We start from the raw sequence: 26,579 nt of genomic DNA, 5'->3' as shown, positions 1-26,579 counted from the left end.
CGGACTCGCACATGAAGGGTTCCGTATAAGAAATAATATTTTTTAAGAGTAGCTGACCACATCACATAGGTAAAAAAGAAATTTTTCTTAGCGGCTATTTTGAGATTTTTATTATTTGTTGTTATAGCGACAGTAGAAATACACACTACCTATTACGGTTCACGAGATACAGTCCACTGACAGACAGACGAATGGATGGACAGCGGAGGCTTAGTAATAGGTTTCCGTTCGTTGGTACCCTTTAAATAAAAGGGTATTTTAATTAAACAATGCAATAAGAACATTGATATGTCAGTGATATCATTTATTTCATAATAATTTAACCTAAACTAAACATAATATTACAGTAACCAACAGGTAATATTGTACATTGACAGAAAGAGATAGCGGTTTCGTAGAGCGTTGTCTCTGTCGTTGAGACGATTGTAGCAGAGACAACTCATAGACAAGTGACCAATTGTCAATGTCGGATGTAGGTGTCACCTGTCATGTGTCAACGTCAATTGATAGACTTCCACTTGTAAGAGTTGGCCAGATCCGTGCACACTAAGCTCATTGTATTAATATTAATTACTAAGATAATCCAAGTGTAAATATTAAAATAAAGCCAGATAATTTAAAGAAACATTATTTTATTTAATACAACATTACATGGCGCAGCCGTTTTCGAACAAAACATCAGATTAAAACGGATTACAAGTTTGGACTGAACAAAGACAATGGCTGACGGGGCAACGACTACGATGCAAGGTGACATGTGTGGTGTCGAATTTAAGATGCCGCGAGGAATAGATCTGGAAGATTTGGATACGTGCTGGCAGCAGTGGCAAAAATTCAAGGATTCGTTTAAGATATTTATGCTGGCGGCGGGTTTTGAGAAGTTGTCTGAACCAAGAAAAGCAGCATTATTATTAAATTGCATTGGATCTTCAGCCCTGGAACTATACCTCAACGTATTAAAAAAAGAAGATAAACCGAAATTAGAGGAAGTTATCAAGTTATTCGACGAATATTTCAAGCCGAAAAGTAATGAAGTAATGGCAAGTTACAATTTTAATAGAAGAGTACAACAAGACGGAGAAAATTTTGACACATTTTACTCAGACTTAAGAAAACTGGCAGACAGCAGTAACTTTGGTCAACAAAAGGACAGGATGTTACGGGACAGACTCGTCATCGGCGTGAAACAGACACGAGTGCAACAAAAATTATTAGAAATTAAGGACCTCACACTGGACAAGGCACTGGACATATGTCGATCAGCGGAGCTGTCCAGTCAGCAACTTATGGTGCTACACAGCTCGGAGGTGAAAGCGGTGGCAGCAGCAAGCACAACCCGGCAGCTGACTACCCCGGCGAGCAACAATAGCAAAGCTAAGTATAGTAGGCCCCATAATAATAGTAATACTAAGAAAAATTGTCAAAATAATTATAAAAATAACTTGAATAAAAACAATTATCAGTGTAAAAAGTGTAATAAGGTACATGGTCCTAGGCAGTGTCCAGCCTTTGGAAAAACTTGTTTAAAATGTGGAAAATTAAATCATTTTAGTGTAGGATGTATGTCTAAGAATCAAAAGCTGGATAATATTAATAACATTCATGATTTATGACTAGTATACTCAATAGATTTTACTAAAAATGAATGGAATACATTGTTGCAAGTTGAAAATAAGAGGGTCTGTTTTAAGTGTGACACGGGGGCCCAAATAAATGTTTTGAGTTTGCGGGACCTTAAAAAAATTGTCGATGATGAGACAAAAATAAAAATGTCTGAGACAAAAACCTTAATAGAAGTCTTTGGTGGAGGAAAATTATTTCCTATAGGAAAGGTCACATTAAAAGTATATTCTAATAATAATATTAATAACAATGAGTGGTTCAACACTGAGTTTTTAATTATTAATGAACCGGTTAGACCGATCCTAGGGCTAGGCTCTTTGGTAAAGCTTAGGCTCTTAAATACTAATAATAATATTAATACACTTACAAGTTGCACTAATACGAATATGAAAATGAGTAAAGACTCAATTGTTAATATGAATAATGAACTGTTTCAGGGAGTCGGGGAGTTTAAGAGCTCACTGCAGCTACGCATTCAACCTGGCGTGGAGCCTGTGGTGCGACCCCCACGGCGAGTGCCTAACGCACTGAAGGATCGCCTTGCGGACAAGTTGGAAGCTCTGGTGAAGCACAAAGTCATCGCGAAGGTCGATCACCCTAAAAGTTTTGTAAGCAACTTGGTTATTATAGAAAAGAAAGATGGTTCACTTAGAATTTGTTTAGATCCTAAAGATCTTAATAAAGTATTAATAAGAGAACATCATTTGATTCCCACCATTGATGAAATTATAACTAAACTTTGTAATAAAAAGTATTTTTCAGTGCTAGATTTATCCGATGGTTTTTATAATATTAAACTTTCAGAAGATTCGAATGATTTATGTACATTTAATAGTCCATTTGGTTGTTATAAGTTCCTAAGAATGCCATTTGGTTTATCAGTAGCACCGGAAATTTTCCAAAAATATAGTGAAACAGCCTTTGGAGATATTCCAGGCGTGATAGTGTACTGTGACGATTTGTTAATATGTGGTGAAACTGAACAAGAGCATGATGCAATATTAAAAAAGGTTTTTGAACGGGCTAGAGAACATAATGTTCGCTTTAATAAGAATAAATTTCAATATAAATTAAAAGAAGTGAAGTATTTTGGCCATATTTTTTCTGAGAAAGGTATGCAAATAGACCCAGAGCGGGTAAGTGCAATTATTAATATGAAAAGTCCCAATAATAAAAAAGAGTTACAGATTTTCCTTGGCATGGTCAATTATTTAAGAAAATTTATACCTAACTTGGCTGATATTGCATCAACGCTTCAGTTATTATTAAAGAAAGATGTTGAGTGGTTATGGACGGAAGTTCATGAAAATGTTTATAATAATATTAAAATTAAATTAAGCCAAGCGCCCATTTTACAGAATTTTAACAGTAAATTGCCTATAACGATTCAGTGTGACGCATCAAAGAGTGGTCTCGGATGCTGTTTACTTCAAAATGGTAAACCAGTTTGCTTTGCTTCAAGAAGTTTAACACCTGCAGAATGTAATTTTTCCCAAATTGAAAAAGAGTTGTTAAGTATAGTATGGGCAACTAAGAAATTTCATTATTATATCTATGGTCATAAGATTACCGTAGTTAATGATCATAAACCTTTAGAAAGTTTATTAAAAAAGCATTTACATGAGGTACCGTCTCCTAGACTACAGAGATTAAAGTTAAAGTTATTAAAATATAATTTTGAATTTAAATATTTACAAGGTAAACAAATGTACATAGCAGATTTGTTATCAAGGTCGTATCAGGAGTGTAATGATACAGATGATTCTTATATGTATGAAGTCATACACTGTATAGGGTTAGCACAGAAATTAGAATGCACAGATGAACAAAAATTAGTATTAATCTCAGAAAGTTCTAAAGATGAAGAGTTATTAAAAATAATTGAATTTATACAGAATGGTTGGCCGGACAAAATTTCTCATATTCCAGATGTAATAAGAAGTTATCATAAATTAAGAGCTGAACTTAGTGTGGACGATAATTTAGTCTTCTATAATGATAGGTTAATAGTACCGAAGTGTTTAAGATTGAATGTCATTAAAACTTTACATGAAGGGCATGTAGGTATGTCAAAAATGAAGCAGACAGCTAGAAGGTTGTATTACTGGCCTTATATGGACTCTCACATTGAAGAGTATGTTAAGAAATGCTTTCCTTGCCAAACGCATCATAATAGTAATGTTAAAGAGCCATTATTATCACATCAAGTTCCCAACCTTCCATTTTTAAAATTAGGTATAGATATCATGGACTTTAGAAGGAAAAGTTATTTAGTAGTATATGACTATTATTCTAAATGGTTAGAGATAAAATACATATCCAGTAAAACTGCTACAAGTGTAATTAATACATTAAAAGATATTTTAGTACTCATGGAATACCTGCAGAAATAATATCTGACCATGTTCCATTTGATTCGAGGGAATGTAAAGAGTTTGCACATAATTGGGGATTTAAATTTACTTATACTAGTCCAAGATATGCCCAAGCGAATGGTATGGCTGAACGAGGGGTACAAATTGCGAAGAAAATGCTAACAAAATGCCACGAAGATAGAACTGATGTAAGGCTAGCATTATTACAATATCGGGCTTCTCCCGTTTCTGGTACAAATTTTTCCCCCAGTCAGCTACTAATGAATAGAAATTTAAAAACTAAGTTGATTGTTAGCTCACAATACCTAACACCTAAGTTAAATCAGAATGTAACTCAACAGTTTAATAATGTACAAACTAGAAATATAAAAAATTATAATAAGACAAGTCGATTTAAAAGTAGGTTTACTGTAGGGCAAAAAGTTTGGTTCAAAAAAGAGCCAAGTAAGAATATTTGGTCAGAAGGCGAAATTGTTAGATATAATGGATATAGAGCATATGTAATAATAGACAAAAATAATGTACAATATACTAGAACCTCGTTTCATATTCGACCGGCGGCGTAGACTTTGTGTTTCAATCAGACAGGCTGTCCATCGCTGGTTGAATGGGTAGTTTAAGAGTCAATAATTGTAGTAAATTTAAGAAGTGTGGCACAATAATATTATAAAATTAATTAAGTAATAATTTATGTAAATTGTAAAATTAAAAGGGGATGATATAGTTATGTAAAATTAAAAGGGGATGATATATGTAAGTAATTTTTCAAAATTGTAACTGGATGATTATGTAGATATTTTTTTTAAAAAATAAAAGGGGATGATGTAGCAGAGACAACTCATAGACAAGTGACCAATTGTCAATGTCGGATGTAGGTGTCACCTGTCATGTGTCAACGTCAATTGATAGACTTCCACTTGTAAGAGTTGGCCAGATCCGTGCACACTAAGCTCATTGTATTAATATTAATTACTAAGATAATCCAAGTGTAAATATTAAAATAAAGCCAGATAATTTAAAGAAACATTATTTTATTTAACACAACGTTACAACGATAAAACGTCACATAGTTATGAGTGACAGAAACTACGCTCTAGCCGAAATCTAAATATATAAAAAGGTGACTGACTGACTGAATGACTGACTAATCTATCAATATGCTGAAATTTGGCATGCAGATAGCTATTATCGCGAGCTTAAGCTAGTTTTTTTTTCTAAAGGTCGATGCACAATATTCCTGCCGCCTACTGTACAATAATATCCCATAGATGGGCCATTATGAACGTGCGACGGGAGTCATACATTACGGTCATAGGGTTGCGAGAATGCCGCAGATGTCGTTATCGATAAAGAGATGCCGTTCGGACGCAGGAACAGTGCGACAAGGCTCTTTTGGCGCGTGTCGAAAATCAGAACTAACGTTGTCAAGTGTCCCCTTTGTTCATGTTTGAATATTCTAAGCCTTTGCTCTCCAACAGCGCCCCCCTGTCAATGTCATTCAAGTGCCAAAAGAGCCTTGATGCACTGTAGCTGGTAGCTATTTTTGTATCGTTTCCCCTCGCTCTTTATTACCTGTTATCGACTATCGACAAATCCTTTTTTTTAGCGTTACACACAACACCAAAACATCATGGTCCAGTTCCATAAGGGCTATAGGTGCAAGCGAGAGGTGTAATAAAAATGATTTATGACCTCGTTCGCACGTTCATAATGGCCCAACTATAGTAGATCTATACAATATGCTAGTACACCTATACCACGCCCGCGTTCCCAGCGGTGGGGGGCGTGGGCTGCGCGAACATGAAGGAGGACGCGTTCTGGAGCAGCTGCTTCTTCACAAACTCCGTGGTCGCGGACTGGAGGTTCTGCTTGGCGCCGAACTTGCACTTTACGTAGCCGTACAGGTTCGCGCCGGTTAGCGTCAACGCTATTAGCACCAATAGCTGCAAAACAAACAATATAATAAATTAAAAATACCGGCCAAGAGTCAGACTCGCGCACCGAGGGTTCCGTGCTACAGTCGTATTTTTTAGACATTTTGTACGATAAATCAAAATTTTATTATGCATAAAATAAATAAATAAGCCTACATCTAACTTTTTTTTTTTTTTTTTTTTTTATGTTATGAAAGTTATGCATAAAAGTAAATAAAAATTTGTTTTAGAATGCACAGGAAAAACCTTTCATACGATACCCCACTTGGTATCTTATATCTTTGAAAATTAAAAATACCTTTTTTTTGTGATTCATGGTTTTCGGATTTATTCCTTTACTTGTGCTATAAGACCTACCCACCTAACAAATTTCAGGATTCTAGGTCAAAGAGAAGTACCATATAGGTTTCTTGACAGACACGATAAACAGATAGCCAGGACAGGTGGGCTGAAAGACAACAGATCCTACATATAAGCTTTATAGGAACCCAAATGGGTTTTTTTTTCTCTGGAGACACGGAACCCGAAAAACTGCAGTAGGACTGAATCCCAATTGCAGGTCTAATGCAGATAGACAAGTTGGTGACCACTCACCATCCACTTGAACTTGAGTCCGAACAGGCAGATGATGAAGAAGCCCGACCATATCATGGGGCAGAGGATGAGCCCCATCCAGAACAAGCGACTCTCGTTGCGGTTGATGCGGTTCTGAAACATACAGGAAACCATTGGTCAAGTTGCGAGTCCGACTCGCACACGAAGGGTTCCGTACCATCCTATAAGGAATAACACTTTAATTTTTAGGGTTTAGTACCCCAAAAGGAAAAACGGAACCCTTATAGGATCACTTTGTTGTCTGTCTGTCTTTCAAGAAACTTATAGGGTACTTCCCGTTGACCTAGAATTATTAAATTTGGCATATAGGTAGGTCTTATAGCAGACAATAGGGGGAAAATCTGAAAACCGTGAATTTAGGGTTACATCACACAAAAAAAATGAAATTGTGGTCATGACCTAATAATTAGTATTTTAAATTTTCGAAGTAAAATAACTATATCAAGTGGGGTATCATATGAGAGGGCTTCACCTGTGCATTCTAAAACAGATTTTTGTTTATTTTTAAGCATCATAGTTTTTGAATTATCGTGTAAAATGTCTAAAAATACGAATGTAGTACGGAACCCTCGTTGCGTGAGCCTGATTCGCACTTGGCCGGTTTTTTAGTGAATAAATGACGTCACCTGTTTGGATTCAAAGACCCAGTGTGATTTTCCCTCGTCATCTACGTAGTTCCACCATCGCAGCCCAACCAAAAGTCTGCCTGAAATTATATACAAGGATTTGAAAAATGAAAATGAATGAAAAAAATTAAAATATTTTTTATTCAACTAAACTTTCACAAGTACTTTTGAAACGTCGGATGCATCTACCACTGGTTCAGAATTTCTTTCATAATGCAATACAACTGCCTCCTTAGCACTACGGTTGAGATCTATAGAGCGCACTCTGACTTTGCTTAGACTTAAGACAGAGTTAAAACAAGACAGAGCTATATCTCTCGCAAAAACTTGTTTCGTTTTAACTCAATCTTAAGTCAGAGCAAAGTCAAAGTGCGCTCTATAGATCTAAGCCTGAGTGAAGCCACACGATGCGTTTCGTTGGCGGTGCGGCGTCTGAGCGGTGTCGCTGCGTCATCCTACTGTACGGGAGCGGTGTGCAGGCTCGACCGTACCAAAGGGAGATCTCTCACCGAGCGGTTGGTTGTGCTCGGTAGCGCCAGCTGGGCCGTGGTTGAATCTTGAAACTTCTATATATAGTCCAGATTGCCGAACACTCTGTTAGTGGGAGTACTGTCGGCGGTACATTTGTTCGGGACTACGTCATCGATTGAACAGCACCATCTAGTTTCTACTGTGGCAACCGCCACACTACATAGAAATCGTTGTACCATGCTATCATCATCATCATCATGATCAACCCATCGCCGGCTCACTGCAGAGCACGGCAGGGTGATTACATATCTCGCGACAGGCTTGCGACAGGCGTAAATCTCGCGATCATCATCGCCACAAAACAAAATAAGAAAAAGAAGAGAGACAGCAAATGAACTATCGCATTGCTACTGCTGTCGCGTTGCTGTCGCTACTGCAACGTTTTACGAAATCACCCCGCGGGTCTACTCTCAGAGTGAGAAGGGTTTGGCCATAGTCTACCACGCTGGCCATGTGCAGATTGGTAGACTTCACACACCTTTGGGAACATTATGGAGAACTCTCAGGCATGCAAGTTTCCTCACGATATTTTTCTTCACCGTTAAAGCAAGTGTTTTTTGCCCGACTTACCACTTATATTTTTAACAGTCCAGAAGTCCGCAGACAGGAGCAGCACCACCAATACGAAGCTGGCGATGAACGAGTCGGAGAACCAGCCGCAGAGAATGTACACTACTATGGCGGCACCTCGGAATATTAGATGGAAGAACACTATGTATGGGTGCCTAGAAAACAAACAAATTATGGTGGGACTTTGGATGTGCACAATCTCTAAACCAAACTAGGATACCCTCAATAAAAAACCGGCCAAGTGCGAGTTAGACTCGCGCACCGAGGGTTCCGTACTAGTCGTATTTTTTCGACGATTTGCACGATAAATCAAAAACTATTATGCGTAAAAATTAATGAAAATCTGAATGAATAGATTGAATAGAATGTACAGCAACAGTAGATACAGTGTTAAAGTACAGAATTGGCCAGCAAGGTGGAAACTTTGTTCACTTCACTTATTTTGTAATGGTGAAGGAAAACATCGTGGGGAAGCCTCCATGCTTGAGTTATTCATAATTTTCTAAAAGGTGTGAAAAGTCTGGCAATGTGCAATTGGCCAGCATGGTGGACTATGTCTTTTTTATACTTTTTAAGGACACCCTTAGAAAGAGAAGGCTGGAGATGGGTTGGTTGAAAGGCATAACACAAAACTGACTAATTTCCTGTGGTAGTGAAGCGGTACGAGAGGGGTGTGATGATGTGACGTGGAGCTATGATTCGTCAACTTCGCTACTCTTCCCGCATCGCTCCCCTACCTATAATAGGGTCTATAAGTCCCGTAAATTGCTATTGCGCTGGAACCATGTCTCATTAACATCGAGATGACGTCATTTTGATGTCAGCCGAAATAAAAATATACCATCAGCTCGAAACTTCAGACTAGTGCTGACGTCACTGAAATGGCGGCTACGCGCAATAGCAATTTGCGGGTTCTAAATACTTACACAAACTGCTTGTTGGCATTGTCCTCTTCCCCGAAGGCGATGGTGTCGTCGTCCAGCAGCGGCACCTGCGGCACGACTGGCTGTAATGCCGGGTTACATCTACATGAGCTCAAGCCGTGCAAAGCAAAACCAACCTACAGGTCTACACACAGGATTCAAAATAGGTATTTGTCTTACAGGAATGCAACATTATTTCCTACTACGGTATAGGACATCAGTTTTCTTCATCATCATCAACCCATAGCTGCCACTACTGATCTGATCTCTCAGAAATATGTTTAGTGAAGTAGAATGGTTTGGGTATAGTCTACCACACTGGCCAAGTGCGGATTGGCAGACTTCATCTACCTTGAGAACATTATGTATAGTAAGTATATTCTTTATTTTACACCAAAACCAAAACAATAGAAATATAATAAAGATGTTTGCAAGTACAATAGGAGGCCTTATCGCTAAAATAGCTGGCAACCTTAGTGACCTGGGGTGGTGACCTGCGAGTGTGCAGTGCCTCTACCCTGATTGCCATCTCAACCTGTGGACTATAGAACTCAGGCATGAAGGATTCCTCAAGATGTTTTCCTTCACTGATACTAAATTGCTCAAAATGTGCAAAGCTTTGAAAAGTTATAGGTGTATTTGAACTCTGAACTACCACCACCTATCCCCACTTACTCTGATATTAGTATGGATTATTTATTATATCCTAGTGGTTAAGAATTTGGCCTCAGATGCAGACCTCCTGGGTCTGGGGTTCAATCCCAGGCAAACAGCTCTTTTCAGAGTTACATCTATTTTACTTGCTTAAAAGGTGACGAAAAACTTCGGGAAGTCTGTATGCCTGAGAGTTCTTATTTCTCCATAATGTTATCGGCAATATGTGAACTCTGCCAATTCACCCTTTGCCAGCGATACCTTAGTGGCCTAGACCCTTCTCATTCCAAGGAAACTCAGAATGGGCTCAGTAGGCTGGCAATCGGTTCAAAATTGAAATTATGATAAGTTACTGAAAATCAACAACACACCTTTATTTAGAATTCTGTGGATATATTCTATTAGGGTAAAAATGTTACTAGTATAGATGCAAATAAAAACAGCAGTATGTGGGTAGTCAATGACAAAATAATATCTATAATGTATGGGTTTATTTTTATCAAGTTTTATTAATTTAAAGATGTTCAATGTTATAATGGGGCCGATTCTCTTGTACACAATCTCTAAACTAAAATGACACATGTAAATCTATTGCTATCCTTGTCATAATGTTGTTTGCGGAAAAGGATAGCACTAGATAATAGATTTAGAGTTGTTAATTATTTAGTTTAGTTTAGAGATTGTGTACAAGAGAATCGGCCCCAATGATATGTATGAAAATTGTTGTCTAAATGATAATAATTTATCTAAATAACAATATCTATGTATGAAACTTTTAACACTGTCTCCAATTTGTAACACCAATCAGATTAGGAATTTTATTACGATTATTATCAATATTTTATTGAAACACAAAATGAATCATGTTCTGTGTCTTGATGTTTTACTTACAGTCGCTGAATTCATTTTTATTTAACTAACAATTTTTTTATTTTTCTGCGTTGTAACTTGATTGCTGACAAGAATAAGTTATTAAGAACACTAAAATTCCAAGGTTTTTGATAAATACTATTTAAAAATTCGATTATAACAATTAATGTACCACACACTCCCTCCACGTAAATAAAAGAAACCACAGACCAATACCAATAATATATAAAAGAAACGAAAGAAAAGAAAAAGAACCCAATCCTGTCATTTTGACATTCCTTATTTTGCTTATGGTAGGTACCGTTCCGCATTTTGCTTATACATTAAAAAAAAACTAGTAAATTATTATCACAGTAAATTATTTAACAGAATCTATGAGAACAAAAGCACACTCTCCATTTTAGCTATCATGTCAAAAGTACGATTTTAGTCCTATAAAGTAGGTAAAAAATTACCATTATTACGTGATTTTTACGCATTTTTTACGTAATTTCTTTTCTATTTTTGTATAATCTGCGCTCTATAGTATCTATGGATTTTATCGATTGAAATCGATTCATTTACAAAGTTACAATATCGATATCTTGATTGACTAACTATGAATGAATTCTAAAACTCTATTTAAAAATCGTTTCTAAGTAAGCCTATCCAGTGATGCATTTGAGATGTAATAAATTCAGTAGACCAACCAAATTATTACAACATGTTATAAAAATATCATCATCTCTTAAAAATATATTAACTACCTATGTTGATAAAGCTTAGCTCCGCTACGACGCAGGGAAAGGCTCTGTTTACACGCTACCAAGTATTTAAAGTAACAATACTCTAGACTTTAGCTACTGTAGGTATAAAATCCTCAGGGAACTTTCTATTTTCCGGGATAACCTTTTATAATAAAATCCCCCGAACTATTTTGGACTTACCTTTGCACAAGTTTCAAAAACTCATAGAAAATATGCTCCTGAAAAAAGCATATTACACAATTGAAGATTATCTAATCCTATTGCAGGTCAAATCCACGCTCTTTTATAATTAAAAGAGCGTGGATTTGAGCTGCAGCTCGTTCCAGCAACGCACAAGACTGCAAATACTATTTTATACGTCATGGCAAAATCTTGTACCTATATCAAATATTTGAAAAGAGCAACCGTCGAGTTTCTTGCTGGTTCTTCTCGGTAGGAAAGGCATTCCGAACCAGTGGTAGATGCATCCCGCTAAGAAAGGATTTTTGAAAATTCAACCCTTGGGACTTAGAATAACAACTCGACCTTGGGAGTAAAACAGGGGGTTGAAATTTGTGTAGTCCACGCGGATGAAGTCACGAGCATAAGCTAGTATATCGTTAATGATAGAGACCACAGAGTACATTGAATATAGGGGTAATAGAGACGCTGAAGACGTAATTCTAGTACCTGTAATAAAATTGTTTCTTATTTTCCATCGACCTTGGAACAAAAATCGTTGCTGTTTTCATCTCTCGGAATCGATGTATCGACCAAATCGATTTCGTACTACAGATGAGAACTGTCAAAATTTTGCAGGAAGTAGGCACATGCAACGCTGTTTACAATAGCAATTCGCGACGTTTTCCACTTTGTTGTGCTATTGTTTTTTTCGTAATCGTCCCGTTTCTCGTACGATGTCTCCCGGTGTTGCTGGTGTCGTGTGTTCGTGCTCGTGATCTTGGATTTCGGTGACAGGTGCTGGTTTGCGTAACGTAGCCATGGGCGCAAAGGCTAGCACCGCGAACGGAGAGCAGAGTCCGCGGGCCAGGACATTCTCGACGAGCTCTAGCTCGGACGTGGTGTCCGGGGCCGGGTTCAGCTTGCTCAGGGCTATACCGGGGATACAAGTGTCGAATGATAGGCAGCGCGCGAGGTCGTTGTCGTCCGTGCCGGATTTACACGCGTCTCACGAAGCCATCGCCATTCCCCCGAACTCGCAGAGCTACGAGGCGTCCGCGGCGGCTAGTCCGGACACGGACTCCAGCTCCAATGAGGACACCGGGCCGGTAGCAGGCACGTCTCTGGCGCTCGGGCGGGTGTACGCAGCCCACTCGCTACCGTCACATATCTGGTCTTTAAACGGTAAGTTTTGTTATAATTATTTGACAACAACATCGCCCTTGTCTGTGATTGCACCTTTACTGTGGTACATAATACAGTCTAGATGTACATGAACTTAGAAGGTTTGTTAATGCTTAAACTACTTAGATAAATGTTCTATTACACTAAATTTAAAAGGTTAAACTGATTGATATATTAAGATTATATGGTCGGAGGTCGGCCGACACTGCGTTTGCCGATACGCGGTCTCCACTCCAGATGCCCCATTGGCCATCGGTTCTGCGGCAGACGTGGCCTGCCCACTGCCACTTCAAATGGCTAATTCGTTGAGCTGTCAGTCACTTTGGTTCTCTGACGGATTTCCTCGTTACGGATTACGTTGTAAAAGTTTACTTGAATAAAAATATATTCTATTGTAATCTATTCTAAATCGCTTGGCGGCATGGCTTTGCCGCTGCAAGGTTTGAATCCTACCAGTTCCATAATTCTTGATAATGTCTTTAAAAATTATATGTATAGAACTTGAATGAGTTAGCATAAAATCTGGTTGTAAAGTTGTGTCATAATCCTATTAGATTCTTGTTAACATTCCTATTGCTAAGTAATGATAATTTTGTGAGAGTTAAGACAAGATAATTGGACAGAAAACAAGCTGTGTATATATTTACAGTATTTAACTAAACAAATTAAAGCAATTAATACCTTAATTCTATTCTAATTAAACCCAATTCACTTTAAATACTAGTATTTAGGTAAGTACTCATTCAAGTACATGTGAAATCTGATAGACTATGAAATAAGGTTTTGAAATAATGAACAGTATTCTGCTTATTGATTTGTATTATTATTCCATTCATCATGTTTTATTAGTGGAAGGTCCTAGGTTCTATTCCCGGCAGGGGTTTGGAATAATTTCTACATATCTCGTCTGGTTTGGTGGGAGGCTACTGTGGCTAGTTACCACCCTACCAGCAAACGTTCTTATTACACCTTTCATCTTGTGTATTTTATGATGATTATGTTAACAGAATTCCGTCTTTGTGTATGTGTATCAGTATAGAATGGTGCCACCACACACAAGTCAAGATAACACCATACAATTATATGACTTGATGACAGCTTCTGCACAGTATTTACATTGCTATTTACATTCTGTTATCATTGTGCTACTGCGTTATTGCCCTAATTATAACAAAACTAAGTACAGTAAACATAGTCTTTTTTGGTTTGTCCTTTTTCAGGGTTCCGTACCTCAAAAGGAAAAACGGAACCCTTATAGGATCACTTTGTTGTCTGTCGGTTTGTCAAGAAACCTGCTACAGGGTACTTCCCGTTGACTCAGAATCATGAAATTTGGCAGGAAGGTAGGTCTTATTGCAGCCATTAGGGGAAAAATCTGAAAACTGTGAATTTGTGGTTATAACACACAAAAAAATTAAATTGTGGTCATAAACTAATAATAAGTATTTTCAATTTTCGAAGTAAGATAACTATATCAAATGGGATATCATATGAAAGGGCTTTACCTGTGCATTCTAAAACAGATTTTTATTTATTTTTGTGCATCATAGTTTTTGAATTATCGTGCAAAATGCGGGAAAAATACGACTGTAGTATGGAACCTTCGTTGCGCGAGCCTGACTCGCACTTGGCCGGTTTTTTTTGCTTAATGGCGTGCGGCTGCACCAGACGGGCGCAATTTACTTCGCCAATGACGTGTGGAATTGAACAGACATGTTGTACAATGGTTGGTAATAGCTGGTAATTTCGACATATAATCTGGATAATTTATAAGCGGCAAGTTTTTCGCAGAGTATATCATATTATTATAAAGGGTTAGTTTCTAGCCTGGAACAACACAATATGCCAATATTACGCCAAAAAGATCATTGGCATGTTACGTTTTTTGCTAAAGATCGATTTAGTGAAGCAATTAGGTGTCAAATATGATTGTTACACAATTTTCAGCCAGCCTGTCCCAGTCGGCCTCTTGCCAACGCTGCCAGTATTGATGTCAATTGTGCTCGACCAATAAAATGTTACAGTTGTACCCCAGTGTTGGGGTAGTTACGGCCACGAATCTAGTCTACTGACATATTTTTAGGGCCTAAGACTTCGCGTCGTTGGATACCTCACTTCGCTCAGTCAAATGCCCATATGGGGTTAAACCGAACAATTTTTAAAATTATGATGCCAGAAGGGCATTCTTCTATATCCACCGGTTTGAATCAGAAATGAGAAATGAAATCCTTTCATGTGTCCCTCCACCTCCCATGCCCCACCAACCTCTCGGTTATATGGGCCGAATCGCGGGAAGGCGCCCGTTCTGTACTTGCTCTTGGCGTTTTCCCCTTCATGTGTCCGTGAAATTTTGACTACGTGCAGACTGCAGACCTTTGCCCAAACGGGGTTGAAACCCGAGGTGAACTGCCGAGGAAAGTATTCTCAAAATACGCTAGAGAGAATATTGGCAAATGCTACGCTATTACTACCTGCCAAATTTCATGATTCTCGGTCAACGAGAAGTACCGTATTGGTTTTCGTGACAGACGCGACAGACAGACAACGAAGTGATCCTATAAGGGTTTCTTTTTTCCTTTTAAGGTACGGAACCCTAAAAACGTTATGAAACTGAAACTTTTTTCTCCGAATGTGTGCGTCAATTGGTCTAGAGCACTAGCTTCCCGAGTCCCATAATAAAATAAAATAAGGCGGACACTTTTCCGGGTTTTCGGCGCGCCTACGCAAGGAAAAGCTCAGTCAGTCGCGAACCGCCGGCGTGACAACACGTCGACAATGTACCGCCGCCGCTATCGCACCACCCTCGGCTTGGGTCTGGGTTCATCGTTCTCCTCTACATTTTCAACCACCCTATCGTTCAGTTCGCGTACATCGACTATACAGGGTGAGATATTGAGAGCGATCAGTGATTTTACTATAACCATCGGATTTTGAGAAATTTGGTCTAAGTCAAAGTTAAAATCAAAGTTATCATTGTAAACTTTTTGATTGTCAATTATTGAATATGTAAGATAATTGATGTAATCGTGAAAATTAATTCGTAAAGTTAAAGCTACACTGCTAAGAACTAAAGAAAAACTGCATAATGCTGCAAGATGCTAGAATCAAATCACTACACGACCACGTCGATTTCAGTAGCGCACTACATAAATATAAGTACGTTTTCGGCTTTAATAGATTAAAAAATCTCCTTATACCTATTTAACAATTTTTAACCATATCTTCTGTGATAGACGATAACGCCTTTTTAGCTGATGCCTGCTACTTAATCCGCGTTTAGGTTTTTAAAAATCCCACGAGAATTGTTGATTTTCCCGCGCTTTTCCATCAAATCGGTGCAGCTGTGCCGGTAGGGAGGTAATTTATAACTAGCCATAGCCTCTTCTAAACAATTTTTTTTTCGTTCAATAGTACCTTAGACCAAACTCATCTCTAATAGTTAAGTTTTCGCCCCACTGATCGCTCCCAACATCTCACCCTTAGATACCGTGAGGTCCGACGCCCGTGCCACTGCAGCTAAGCTCAAAACCAAGTATGAAAACGCCGGCACTGCACAAGGTCTGTGTGTGTGTGTGTGTGTGTGCATGAAGGGTCGATGACGTTTTGGTGCTTTAACGTCCTAATTTTTATATTCCTCCTAGTATTATTATAAACTAGCTCATGCTCGCAACTTAGTCCGCGTGGACTACACAAATTTCAAACCCCTACTTTACCCCCTAACGGCGATTACGCACTGCACTTCCGTCATCCGAGTTCTATCCGTCATCCGTGAGAATACCAGCGATTATCTACGACATAGATATGTCATAAGCTCCCATACAAAACAAAAAGGAACGTATGTATCTTCTCTATATATAAAAATGAATCGCTGAATGTGTTGCTGATCGCAAATCTCGAGAACAGCTGCACCGATTTCGCTAATTCTTTTTTTATAATATTCCTTGAAGTACGACGATGCAGGGTTCTTACGGAGAGAAAATTTAAAAAAACTGCCTGAAAAAGAATCGACTGTTAGGCGGTACGAAGTTCGCCGGGGCAGCTATAGTTTGCAATATAAACATGCAATATTTCCTATTCGAATGTAGGAAATATTGAATGTTTAGGATAAGTTAGAATTAACTGGCGTTCTTAATAATTATTCGTTAATTAATTATCGTCACAAGCCTTCGCTTAAAATGCAATGGAAAGTCACTCTTGAAGGGTAATATTTCATCAGAGACAACTAGAGACCGAAAAAAACTTAGGTCGTCGTTATTTGATGCGAAAATGTTAACAAGATGAAAATATGCAGTATGCACATAACTTCTGGATGATACAGCGCGATTTCTTTGTAGTGGATATTAGAAAATACACCCGCGGCGCTTTCTCTGTATATCCCCAGACTCCGGATACGCTACGAGCGAGTCCGGATGGCGACACAAGTTTCATATTTTCTCACTAACTAGGTGTTATCATCATCATCAACAACAACTTCCACACGCCACGGTCTTGCCTACTCGTGTGGTCTTGCGCCGCTTGTGCCTAGCAACAGATCGTATGACATCGAATGAGTGAAATATCGATTTTATTAAACTACCTTCATTAGATAAATAAATAATTTAATTATCATTTCTCACAATTCAAATATATTTTTAAAAATAACCTTACGGTACTATTATGTTATTCAGCCAATATAAACTATTGCGATAATCGCAATAAATCAATAACTACGGGCTATGACGCAAACCATAAAGATGCGATATTGACGGAAAAAACAATTTTCCGCGGAACACTAAATTAATTATTTTAATATTGCGAACATCAAAAACGATAAATGTCGCGTGTTGTAACTTATAATTTATGATAGTTTATGTTATGAGTATAAATACATGTTCCCTAACGCTAGTGCTATAAACTAATTGAATTTAAATGTCACCTCTCATCTGGACATTTTAATGAAATTACATAAAATGTTGTTTGATCAATATAATTTTGCTACGTAGCGTAAGTTTCCTAACGAACGTTTCGTTTCGACTTTCACGGAAACAAGTGAAACAAACGGAGGAACGGACGAAGTTTTAAATAAAGGTGCATATATTATTAAACTAACTATAACATACATATATTAAAACTTCAATAGCTCAACGGTTACACTATTGTCGTACCCACTCCTTGCACAAGATTTACGCTTAGTTGGAGGGAAAGGGGGAATATTAGTGATGATTGACATGGCTAATTCCTATAATATTCTATTCTTTTTAAAAAAAAACCGGCGAGTCAGGCTTCCGTACTACAGTGATACAGTCGTATTATTTCGACATTTTGCACGATAAATCAAAAACTATGATGCATAAAAATAAATAAAAATCTGTCTTAGAATGCAAAAGTGAAGCCTTTTCATATGATACCCCACTTGATATAGTTATCTCACTTTGAAAATTGAAGACACTAATTATTAGTTCATGACCATAATTTAAATTTTTTGTGTGATGTAACCACAAATTCATGGTTTTCAGATTGTTCCCCGAATGTCTGCTATAAGACCTACCTACCTGCCAAATTTCATGGTTCTAGGTCAACGGGATCCTTCGGGAACGGAACCCTAATAATAGCCGGTAAAGTTTAAAAGGTACTACAAGTATCCAAGGTAGGTATCCAAGTAAAGTATTTACTTGTGTTGACACTGGCACTGGGTGCACAAACAAGTCGATATATCTTCGTGGCAACTGGGGCACGACCTGTTCATCCATGGCTTTGGATTTATAACTTTTACGTCTCTTTACCAGCATTTTCCTGCTACAAGTACTAAACTATGAAAGCGGTGATAGCTCAGTGGTAAAGACATCGTCCTATTCGTTGGGTCGTGGGTTCTATCCCGAGCACGCACCCCTAACTATTCGGTAAAGCAATTAAATATCACTTGCTTTAACGGTTAAGAAAACATCGTGAGGAAACCTTTATGCCAAAGAGTTCTCCATAATGTTCTTAAAGATGTGTGAAGTCTGCCAATTCGCATTTGATCAGGCGTGGTGGAGTATGGTTAAACCCTTTTCATTCTGAGAGACCCGTTCTCAGTAGTGATGTAGCCGGTGATGGGTTAAGCTGTGGAGATGATCATGGCACTAAACATACATGTGAAAAAACCGGCCAAGTGCGAGTCGAGACTCGCGCACCGAGGGTTCCGTGTTAGAGTTGTATTTTTTCGATATTTTGCACGATAAATCAAAAGCTGTTATACATAAAAATAAATGAAAATCTGTTTTCAAATGTACAAGTAAAGCCCTCAGATATGATACCCCACTTGGTATAGTTATTGTAGTAGAAGTTATTGTGGTAACTTTGTAAATTGAAAATACAAATATTTGTTCATGAATGTATGTAGGTACTATGTGCAATACGTCATACTCTTCATAGTATACCTTCTACATATATACTTCATAGTAGCCTCGATTGGCTTCATCTTGTACTTGAACTGAGAAAAATATATGAGGCCTTTGCTCCCCGCCTTCTAGTTGCAATTGAGACACTTGTACAATTTTTATGTAGTTGTATAAATAGTTGTATGTAGAATTAAAGCTTTCAGATCATAGAGCGAACAAAGTAATGAATGTCTGTTACTACTTCAGACAGTTTAATATTATCTAGTTACCAGGAATCATTTTAGAGCGAGCACAAGCACACCACAGTGTAATAAATCTTCTTCTAAATATATAAACGGAAAGGTGACTGACTGACTGACTGATCTATCAACGCATAGCTCAACCTACTGGAAGGATCGGGCTGAAATTTGGCATGCAGATAGCTATTACGACGTAGACATCCGCTAAGAAAGGATTTTTGAAAATTTAACCCCCAGGGGTGAAATAGGGGTAAGCTAGTAAATAAATAAAAGTTTATTCAGCTCACAAACAGTACAAGAGAAAAAAATTGAAAATTACAAAATTAAAACAGAGTAGGTACAGACCCATATATCCATACTAATATTATAAATGCGAAAGTGTGTCCGTCTGTCTGTCTGCTAGCTTTTCACGGCTCAACCGTTCAACCGATTTTAACGAAATTTAAACATATAGGCTACTTTTATCCCGGAAATTTGAAGAGTTCCCACAGGAATTTCAAAAATCCAAATCCACGCGGACGAAGTCGCGGGAATCATTTAGTATTTTATAAGCTTATGCCTGTGACTTCGTCCGCGTGAATTTAGGATTTTAAAATCCCGTGGGAACTCTTTGATTTTCCGGGATAAAATGTTGCCTATGTCAATTCCCGGGACGCAAGCTACCTCTGTACCAAATTTCATATAAATCGAAACCCTACGAGTGCGAGTCCGACTCGCACTTGACCGGTTCTTTAAATATGTAAGAAGCTATATTTGTCAGATTTAATCCACTTAACATTCGTCATGAGATAAATTGTTGGGACGGCAGAAATCGCGTCAATTGTGCTTTTAAAAACTTTTAAATTAGTTACTACCTAGGTATCAGATTTGGCATGGTTACAAAAGATAGGAGCTAGAATAGCCGGCGCCGTTGTTCAAATATTGCAAAATCTGCAGTTGTTAGTACTAACCTAAATTCTGTGGTAAGTCCTAGACCTACGTCATGAATTATGTCATTTTTAGGGCTCAGAGAAAATGGAACCCTTATAGAATCACTTCTTTCTCTGTTCCTGGTGAAATGATATTGTAAATGCCGAGCATAGACTTTGTTATTTAATTACAACTCTTCAATTCTGATGCTGCAAGGTTTTGAACTCCTAAGCCGTGTGGATTTGGAAAGTTTTGCTGGTGAATTGATATTTTACATTAAAAATAAAATGACTACTTACACTAAGAAGCTTAAAATTAAAATTAAATAAATTTACTTCCAAAACCACCACCAAGTAAAAAATAACTTTTGTTTCTACACGTGTATGTATGTATGAAGTCGGGCGAGCTTTAAGCTCGCTCGACTTCAACTTGTAGAAACAGAGTTATTTTTTACTTTGTAGTGGTTTTACGCGTAGAAGTCGGTTTTCTTTGAAAAAAATTTAATTTTATCTTTTAGCGTTCTGAGTTTACAATTTCTTCAACGCCACGTTATGTAGTTTGAAATATTTTTTTAAATAATTTGGAGTTCTCTCAACTTTTAGGATTCCTTTTCTCTTGTGTTGGAAGTAAAGAATTCTTTGAATTACAATTCATACTTTTTACGAGTAGGTATTTCTGGAGAGAAGTTCAGTGACTCCCAGAGCTCGTAAGATTTAATGCATGCAATAAATAATATGGAGGAATAAGCATATTTTTGCTGTCTCTTAAGCGATACCTATTCATATTTATCTGTCGTTTTGGTCATATTCCAAAATTTGTAGATAATAGACATTGTAGATGATCTTGGACTGTAGTAATAAAATGAAGTGATTTTTTGTATAGTGGTAGTTTATGGGGCTAGAATTCATCATTAAATAGAATAATTAAAAAAAACATGATTTTTTCGTTGACCTAGAATCATTAAATTTGGTGGGTAGGTAGGTATTATAGCACAACTTAAGGAATAAATCCGAAAACCGTGGATTTGTGTTCACATCACACTAAATAAATTAAAATGTGTTAAACAAATAATTAGTATTTTCATATGAAATAATTAATTAATTTTAACTAAATAAATTAAAACAAATAATTAGTATATTAGCATATGAAACGGCTTTACCTGTACATTCTAAAACAGATTTTTATTTATTTTTATGCATCACATTTATTTTTATGCACCAAGTGGGCAGTGGCGTGCACAGGGTTTGAAACCAGGGTAGGCATTAGTTAGGTAGGAACCTGTTTACTGGCAGGTCATTATGTGCATGTGAAAAATATGCATTGAGCTATTACAACTGGGGTAAGCAGTGCATTTATGCCTCTATGACCTGCACGCCACTGCAAGTGGGGTATCATATCAAAGGGCTTTTACATGTGGGTATATTCTAAAACAGATTTTTATTTATTTTTATGCATAATAGGTTTTGATTTATCGTGCAAAATGTCGAAGAAAATAACCGAGTACGGTACCCTCGGTGCGCAAGTCTGACGCTTGGCCGGTTTTGTTAAAAAAATACTAGTTTGACATATTTCTGGATAGGAGACCTTGTCCCGGTGTTGCAACGCTCTATTTTGTGTCAATGTCGCCACTGTATTAACAGTTTCAGATGACTGGACACTGACAGCTGACACCGCGCGCCGCAAGTGTTGGGACGAAAGTCGTACATCATCTCTACCCATATCCCACTACTAGAATGGGGTCTCCACTCTCCACTCAGAATGAGAAGGATTTGGGTCACCACACTGGCCAAGTCACGAATCACACGAAGTCGCGGGCATCAACTGGTAGATTAGGAAACTATAGTTTGAGAATCTGCACCGGAAAAGTCATCAACCATAACCGATGTTTTCTTTAATCTAAAATTCTAAACAAGTGTGCTGATGTAGTTCTGCGGTTATTTTTTAGGTTTATTAATATGTGCGTCATCGTATCACGGTGGATAAAGTAAAAAAAAACCGGCCAAGTGCGAGTCAGGCTCGCGCAACGAAAGTTCCGTACTATGTCGTATTTTTTCGACATTTTGCACGATAATTCAAAAGCTATGATGCATAAAAATAAATAAAAATCTGTTTAAGAATGCACAGGTGAAGTCCTTTCATATGATACCCCACTTGATATAGTTATCTTACTTTGAAAATTGAAAATCCTTTTTATTAGTTCATGACCACAATTTAATTATTTTTTTGTGTGATGTAACCACAAATTCACGGTTTTCAGACTTTTCCCCGATTGTCTGCTATGAGACCTACCCACATACCAAATTTTATGATTCTAGGTCAACGGGAAGTACCCTGTAGGTTTCTTGACAGACAGACAGAAAACAAAGTGATCCTATAAGGGTTCCGTTTTTCCTTTTGAGGTATGGAACCCTAAAAGTGCTTTGTTGCCAAAGCTCTCCTTCAATTATCTGCGTCAGTGACAAGAGTGGCGACAGACATCCTTGATAACGGATAGTAGTAGGGTTGCCACGTTTAATAATCACTCCCAGTAACTTTAGTATGCGTACCGTCAAGTCAAGAGAGAATAGGCATCTTCTAGGCAAGCACGCTCCATGCTCCTTCCCCGGGATGTAAGCTACCTCTGTACCAAATTTCGTCAAAATCGGTTGAACGGATGGGCCGTAAAAACCTAGCAGGCAGACAGACAGACACACCTTCGCATTTATAATATTTATAATATTAGGATGATCGTAAGTAATTCAGTGCAGAATGAACTGTAACTGAATCTTGACTGAAATAGCGTCGGCCGCCTGATCGCCGCCTCGCGTTTCGCCCCACTGACCTCACTACATCGGTTTTAAATATATAAATAGTGCGTGCACGCTTTCTCCCCCCTTTCCCCACTAGTACCCACCCTCGCACATCCGCGAACATATTGGCAGCTGTCGAATATACTGGGGAATGACATAGTTATGGGAGAAAGTCTCGAGGATGGCCTAAAAATGTAAAAATAATTAAACTAAGTTAAATGAAATCGTTCAAGTGCGAGTCGAACACGCACGCAATACACGTACGTACGTACAAGAATTAACACTTTAATATAGTGGTCCTTTACTTACCGTACCATGTGGGGTATCATTGTTTGGAGCTCATTGATTCCTCTTCTTCATCATTCATAGCCTGGGATAACACTACCTTTATCCCACGCTATGAAAATATTTTTTATTTTTATTTTAGCTTAAAAATACGGAAATGGGGGGCCGTCAAAGTTGTCAGTTTTATACCATTTTTGTGACGGGGGCTATCTCAAAAAATAAAGTAGTTAGGAATATCATTTCGGTAAATTATATATACAGTATTTAAACAACAAATACTGAAAACATATTTGTAAGGTTTTTCGTTCACGGTTCATATTTATGTACGGAACTCTAAAAGAGCGAGGCCCGACTCGCACTTGACCGATTTTTCCTTTTGTGGTGAGGAACCGTAAAACTCGAATCTCCAGCAAGAAATATTAAAGACCAAGGTAACCACGGAAACTTCACAAAAACTGAAAGCACAGACCGCCCAAAAAGACGTCAACATTTTTCTTTCAAAGACTGTGAAAATAAATAAAAAAATCAAGTAGAGTTTCTCGATAAAGTCGAGCGTGCAAAACTTGACCTGCATCCATCCACACGAGAGAAAATGTTGAGACTTTTAATTTTCCGCCGCGCGGCAGCGGCGGGCGGGCGGGCGGCGGCGGCCAGATCAAAAGAAAGGTCAAAGAAACTGTACAGCTACCATACCAAACTGAACTAGACTGAAGGAACTCTCGGTTTGATCCTGAATCGATGATATCTCAAATTTTAGGCCACGGTTGACGTGAAGTCACAGAAAACCGGCCAAATGCGAGTCAGACTCGCGCACCGAGGGTTCCGTATTACAGTCGTATTTTGTCGTCATTTTGTATGTATGTATGTATGTATGTATATACTTTATTGCACCACAGAAACACAAATGACAGGTTACAAAAAGAAATCTTAGTAAGTAGGTACAAAAAGGCGGTTTTGTCCCATAAATCAAGAACTATTTAGTATAAAAATCTGTTTTAGAATGTACAGGTAAAGCCCTTTTATATGATACCCCACTAGATATAGTAATCTTACTTTAAAAGTTGAAAATACTAATTATTTGTTCATGAACACATTTTAATTTTTTTTATTCGTAATGTAACCACAAATACGTGGCTTTCGGATTTTCCCCCAAAGTGTGCTATAGGACCTACCTACCTGCCAAATTACATGATTCTAGGTCAACCCTCTAGGTTTCTTGACAGACAGACAGTGAGATATGTTGTGGCCGTATGGTAATAATTAAATGCGGCAACGGTGAAAGATGTTTATTGAGAGCCGGCTTATGATCTACTCCTGCTTATGGACTAACAATACTAATAATGAAATCTTACATACTATTGTCTTAATCGTAATGCTTAACTACTTAACCCACATAATTTAGCATCACCTCTCTTTCAATCCGACGTGCAGGCAACCTACTTCGATATATTGAGGAGTTGCATTTTTATGTTACAGCTAATATGAACATGCTACGTTTAAACTGACAATTCGTACATATTACAACAGACACACAAATTAATGTGTGAAATGAATACTGAAATGACAATGCAGCCTTGCGTATTGAAAATGCAATATGTATGAACAATGCTAGGAGGCACCCATGAGCAGTACATACATTGGCCGGCCGCCAGGCTGGTCCCGATTAATCCCTCGGTCTGTGAACTCCTCGCATCAGGAACTGAACTCGCGATCACGAACACGGTGGGCGGACGCGACCGTTGCGTTACTTTACAGCTGTTGAATCTTTCTTACAATGATAAATACTACATCTCTGTACTCAACAACAGACAAAATTATGATTCTAATTTAAAAGATTTGGATTTGATGTTTTGTCGTCCAATTCGTTAATAGTAGTAACCAGCAGTGGCGTGCACAGGGTTTGAAGCCAGGGTAGGCATTAGTTAGGTAGGAACCTGTTTACTGGCAGGTCATAATGTAAAATTTGCATTGAGCTATTACAACTGGGGTAAGCAGTGCATTTATGCCTCTATGACCTGCACGCCACTGGTAACCAGTGACAGTTAGACGGGGAATTTACTTTCGCCTGCCCTCGGCAATTGATGCGCCTCATCGTCCTCATGGAGCTGAATGTAATGGTCCACAGATCTGTAGTTTGCAAAATTGTAGAATATATTCTCAAGCCGCTTTTCTACCAGACAAAGAAAGAAAGAAGAGAGAAAATGTATTTTGCTCCCTTATGATACAATCTACTATTATTTATCATCCTTTAATGAATCAGTCAAATGGCAATAAGGACAAACCATTTAATAAATGAAATAATCACTAAAGTGTAATACATAAAAACAAAAAGGTTATAACGGATTTATTGGTCAGATGTAGCCGATGTCACCGCTAGTGAGGTAGACAGGGAGTTGAGACATTACTTCCTCTTGCCCTCGGCGAGTGATACCCTCATCGACCGAGTCATGGAGGTGAATGGACCGGTTCACGGACACGTAGTCTTGTTTGCAAAATTGCAGAATATATTTTGAAGCCGCTTTTCTACCAGACATAGAAAGAAAGTAGAGAGTAAATGTATTTATTTATCGTCCTTTAATGAATCAGTTTAATAGCAATAACAACAAACCCCTTTATAAACGGAATAATCACTAAAGTATCATAAAAACAAAAAGGTTATAACGGATTTATTGGTCAGATGTAGCCGATGTCACCGCCAGTGACAGGTCGACGGGGAATTGAGACATTACTTCCGCCTGCCCTCGGCAAGTGATACCCTCATCGTCCGAGTCATGGAGGTGAATGTACTGGTTCACAGACCTGTAGTTTTGTTTGCAAAATTGTGGGATAGTTTTGACACTTTTATTAAAGTTCCGTACACGCGGTAGATGATTTGACGATTCAAAAGTACTTGTAAAAGTTAATTTGACATTTAATTTTTTTTTTACTGTTCTATTCGAAGGATGCCAGCGGGACCGTATTACTAAGCCTCCGCTGTCCGTCCGTCCGTCTGTCTGTCTGTCTGTATCTCGTGAGCCGTAATAGGTAGAGAATTGAATTTTTCACAGAATGTGTATTTCTATCATGATCATCATCATGGTCAACCCATCGCCGGTTCACTGCAGAGTACGGGTCTTCTCTCAGAGTGAGAGGTCTTCGCACGCCTTTGAGAACATTATGGAGAACTCTCAGACATGCAGGTTTCCGC

The 26,579-nt window shown here is 38.1% G+C and overlaps 3 protein-coding genes across 5 annotated transcripts in view; 2 read left to right on the top strand and 1 right to left on the bottom strand.

Annotated features, from left to right (window-relative positions):
* Positions 1-289: 289 nt before the first annotated feature.
* Positions 290-10,941, bottom strand: LOC117988165 (uncharacterized Golgi apparatus membrane protein-like protein CG5021). 2 transcript variants are annotated; one of them, XM_034975282.2, is made up of 7 exons: positions 10,743-10,941; positions 9,201-9,280; positions 8,275-8,429; positions 7,174-7,253; positions 6,527-6,640; positions 5,039-5,941; positions 290-408 (listed from the first exon to the last, which is right to left on the bottom strand). In XM_034975282.2, the coding sequence occupies exons 1-6, from the start codon at positions 10,755-10,757 to the stop codon at positions 5,750-5,752; spliced, it is 636 nt and encodes a 211-aa protein (XP_034831173.1). In that variant the 5' UTR covers positions 10,758-10,941; the 3' UTR covers positions 290-408; positions 5,039-5,749. The 2 variants fall into 2 exon arrangements, with proteins under 2 accessions (XP_034831173.1, XP_034831174.1); XM_034975283.2 differs by having other exon boundaries at positions 9,201-9,265.
* On the top strand, positions 720-2,154 carry LOC138403274 (uncharacterized). The gene is made up of 2 exons (XM_069503145.1): positions 720-1,378; positions 2,061-2,154. Exons 1-2 carry the CDS (start codon positions 720-722, stop codon positions 2,152-2,154), a joined length of 753 nt encoding a protein of 250 aa, XP_069359246.1.
* A 1,299-nt stretch (positions 10,942-12,240) lies between the features above and the next one.
* The window catches only part of LOC117988202 (E3 ubiquitin-protein ligase znrf2), a 99,446-nt gene continuing 85,107 nt past the window's right edge, over positions 12,241-26,579 (top strand). For both annotated transcript variants that reach the window (XR_011237524.1, XM_034975317.2), the window contains exon 1: positions 12,241-12,811. Coding sequence is in view for 1 of the 2 variants with exons in the window: in XM_034975317.2 (XP_034831208.1) it covers positions 12,448-12,811 (364 nt within the window). In the remaining variant the exon portion in view is untranslated. The remainder of the gene's footprint in view (positions 12,812-26,579) is intronic.

This window comes from Maniola hyperantus, chromosome 14, assembly GCF_902806685.2.
Source record: "Maniola hyperantus chromosome 14, iAphHyp1.2, whole genome shotgun sequence".
Classification (NCBI taxonomy): Eukaryota; Metazoa; Arthropoda; class Insecta; order Lepidoptera; family Nymphalidae; genus Maniola; species Maniola hyperantus.
Note: the sequence above shows the minus strand (reverse complement) of the source record. Positions and strands in the feature narration are given on the sequence as shown.